We start from the raw sequence: 3,370 nt of genomic DNA, 5'->3' as shown, positions 1-3,370 counted from the left end.
CATAGAAACAGGCTTTGGGTACAGCTCAGTGGCAGACTGCTTCCCTAGCATATACAAGGCCCAGGATGCAAAAGTCAGAACCTGTACGTGTTGCAGGGATATCAAGAAAACACATTTGTTGCACGCCACGCCTTTTATCCCATCAGAGGAAACAGGCAAACAGTAAGTTTGGGCCAGTCTGGTCTATAGTGAGTTCCAGGCCCCTCAGGAGTACAAAGTAAGACCTTATCTCAAAAACAAACAACTAAAACCCAACACTTTTAACAACTGTTATTAAGTACAAATGCTTACTTAGGAAATATATCCACAGAAAAGCTCTAGGACTCAATACTGTAGAGAGTACTTAAATCTAAATAAATGGAAAAAACTTTAGTAACCAAAAGGGATGAATCTAATTCACCTGTGATAAGAAATATGTTTTTCACCAGTTGGAACCCTTGACTATCATAAATTACACTTATAATCTAATTTGACTAAACTATACTTAAATCCCTCCTTCCTCCACTAGAAATGCCTTGCCAACCTCATTCCTAATTGGCTGCCTTCCCTTCAATCTGCCATTAAGACAAAGATCCTTCTAGTTATCCTTGTCTTAAGTGATAGACTGAGAAGTCTTGTCTCATCAGCAACTGTGCTCAACCTACTCCTAATTTTGTTCTCTCAGAGAAAAGACCTCGACAATGTCATAGTTAAGAGTCAAAACGAAGGAGTTCAGTGTAACACCTGACTAAGTGACAAACAATAGTTTTGTCATAGGTTTTGCATTTCTGCTCATAGAAAACTTAGTCTGGAGTGTTACCATTAGGAGGCAACGAATCACAAGCCCTTAATTTACTTTTTTTTTTGTTTGTTTGTTTTTTGTTGTTGTTTCTCTTTAGCTTTTGGAGCCTGTCCTAGAACTAGCTCTTGTAGACCAGGCTGGCCTCGAACTCACAGAGAAACACCTGCCTCTGCCTCCCAAGTGCTGGGATTAAAGGCACCACCTGACTCCTTATTTTACTCTTTAAACGCTTCTCCCGGAGGAGGCCAGAGCAGCAACCCAGCTCCAAGACTCACCAATCAGCTCCGGGTCTGGAACAGATTCCTGGAGTTTGCCAGCAATTAGCTGCTTTAGAAACGAAATGCTATAGCCCCCTAGCGAATATTCTCCCAGTTCTGTCTCTGGCAACTGAAGAATTGATTTGGGGGCGAGCGGCTGGTCAGCCAGCTTCACTGCCAGATGAAAGTCTGAGAGAGACATCCTCTCTCTTTCGCGTGCTCTCTTTCTCCCTAGAAAAGAATAAGGCATTAAAAGCTAATGGCCAAACAACCACCCTACTCACCTCCTACCTGCAACCAGGCTAAGTGAAAGATAATTTCTGTGCAATAGTGCTACAGAGCACAAGGCGTAGCATTAGGAAGTTAGAACTAGCACCTCATGTCCTCTTATTCCTCCTACAGAGTGTGTCTCAGTTTCTTCACCTTTCAAATGGACACAAAAGGCCATTCTGACGAGAATGTTGTGAGGTTCAAGCATCATCACCCAGCATCCCTTTTACACACTCGATTTCTGTTTTTTTTCTTCAATTTTTGATTTTGCTACTACAACAGCTTTACCAAGTCCTTGCCTTTCTTGCTTCCCCATCAAAGATCCATGGCACCAGCCACCTCTTATTTAAAACACAGGTCTGGCAATGACTTAACTGCTTTGAAAGCCTTCCTTAACCCCAAAGCACCTTTGTGAACAGGTGTGAAGGCCACAGCCTGCAGTAAGGACCCACTCATTCTGACTCCTACTTGCTTTCTTCAACAGCCCCAGCCCTGCCCCAGTATAACAACAGTAAGTCTCCTTCATAACAAAATTGTCCCCACGTATACCTCTGCTCACCTCCTGTCTTTGCAAGTAAGTTCTCTTCCCTTTTTGGCCTCTTAGCAAACTCCTACCAAGACCCACACAAATATATCGTTTCCATGCCCTCTTTTTTTCTTCTCTTGGTCACACATTCCCTGTTCCCTCAAGGCAAAAGAGCAACACAAATCAATAGATTTGAGGATACGCGGCTAGTCAGCCAGCTTCATTACCAGAAGCCAGCCTAAAAAAGTATCTTCTCTTTGCTGCTTTTTTACTTGTACGACTTACTTCTCAATTTCTCACCCCTCCCCTAGACCTGTGCCCCCCCCCCATCTTGAATACGTTGGAAGCCAAGACTAGAGCTTTTTAAATTCACTGTCCCCAAGCCTCACATACATGAATATCCACGAATTAAATCGAAAAACTCAAAGAGTGCAAAAGCCTTGCAACGCAAGACAAGTCCTTGTTAGAGACACTAGTTCCAAAGACGCCTCTTGAGGTATAGACAAGGCTAGGAAAAAGCTGTCATTCTACCCAGCAGACCTCAAGATACTGTCTACTTTCGGCTTAAAGCGAGGAAGGAGTGGAGGGTTTTTTTGTTGTTGTTTTTTTTTATAGCGATCTCGGTCCTCACAGCCGTCCCCTGGGGCAGGCATTGTCGTCCATATTTTACAGATCAGTAATCAAGATTCAGCTCACGTCACTTGGCCCAAGGTCACAGATACCTAGTCGTGAGTAGGGACACTGTTGGCAACCCCACCTCTCCCGTGGAGCCAGTTAGCTACTCCAGACCCACGAGAGCCCCGCGCGCCCAAGGGGGCCCAGCGCCCTCACCCGTCCCGCGGAAGGAACCCGGCCGCAGAGAGCCGCCGGTGTAAACACTCACTCTGGCCCTCTTGCCGGAAACCGGAAGCTCCGCGCTGCATTCTGGGGGTTATAGTTTTCTCTGAGGTCCCGTCTCTTTTAAATGGCCGTCCAGTAGCTAGTCGCAGTGCTTCTGGTTCCGGGAGGCGGGACTTCGAGCAGATTGAAATTCTAGGCGCGCAGGGGATCTAATTTCCTGTTAGACAAAATCCTACCAGCTGAGGTAGGGAAACAGAGTGTGGGGTTCGAAAGCAGTCAGCAGCCCGGTGGTTCTCGCACTTTGCTGGGATATTTATGAAGCCTGTTGGTTATTCCGGGACGAACCACTCCCCACCCCGAGGGGGAACCGTTCCTAAGTGGACAGGCTCCCTGCGGCCCTTCCAATGAAAATGCTGTCCTCCTGCGTAGTCAGCCTCTGTGTTTTTTTGCTCCTTTCACCCAGGGAACCTACCTTGTGGTAGCGCACTAGGGCTCCAAAAGTTGAGTTCTTACGAGTGATTAAGTAGGGATTCTGGCACACCGTGAACATGCAACAATGGGGTTTATATCACAGTCATTCATAGAATCAGTTTGGGGAGGGGAATTTCCATTGAACTTTCATAGAGAAACTGTTTACGATGACTGAGAAACTTCTACTCGATCAAATTAAATTGTGTTTGCACAGAAGTTAGAATT

At 45.7% G+C, this 3,370-nt stretch overlaps 1 protein-coding gene across 1 annotated transcript in view; it reads right to left on the bottom strand.

The window, feature by feature from the left end:
- Ubl7 (ubiquitin like 7) overlaps positions 1 to 2,727 on the bottom strand; it is a 15,961-nt gene extending 13,234 nt beyond the window's left edge. Inside the window, exons 1-2 of the mRNA XM_005369462.3 lie at positions 2,666 to 2,727; positions 1,057 to 1,269 (exon numbers count right to left, since the gene is read on the bottom strand). Of these exons, the coding sequence (XP_005369519.1) occupies positions 1,057 to 1,240 (184 nt within the window). The 5' untranslated portion in view covers positions 1,241 to 1,269; positions 2,666 to 2,727. The remainder of the gene's footprint in view (positions 1 to 1,056; positions 1,270 to 2,665) is intronic.
- Positions 2,728 to 3,370: the final 643 nt, after the last annotated feature.

Source organism: Microtus ochrogaster, unplaced genomic scaffold (assembly GCF_000317375.1).
Source record: "Microtus ochrogaster isolate Prairie Vole_2 unplaced genomic scaffold, MicOch1.0 UNK49, whole genome shotgun sequence".
In the NCBI taxonomy this organism is placed as follows: Eukaryota; Metazoa; Chordata; class Mammalia; order Rodentia; family Cricetidae; genus Microtus; species Microtus ochrogaster.
Note: the sequence above shows the minus strand (reverse complement) of the source record. Positions and strands in the feature narration are given on the sequence as shown.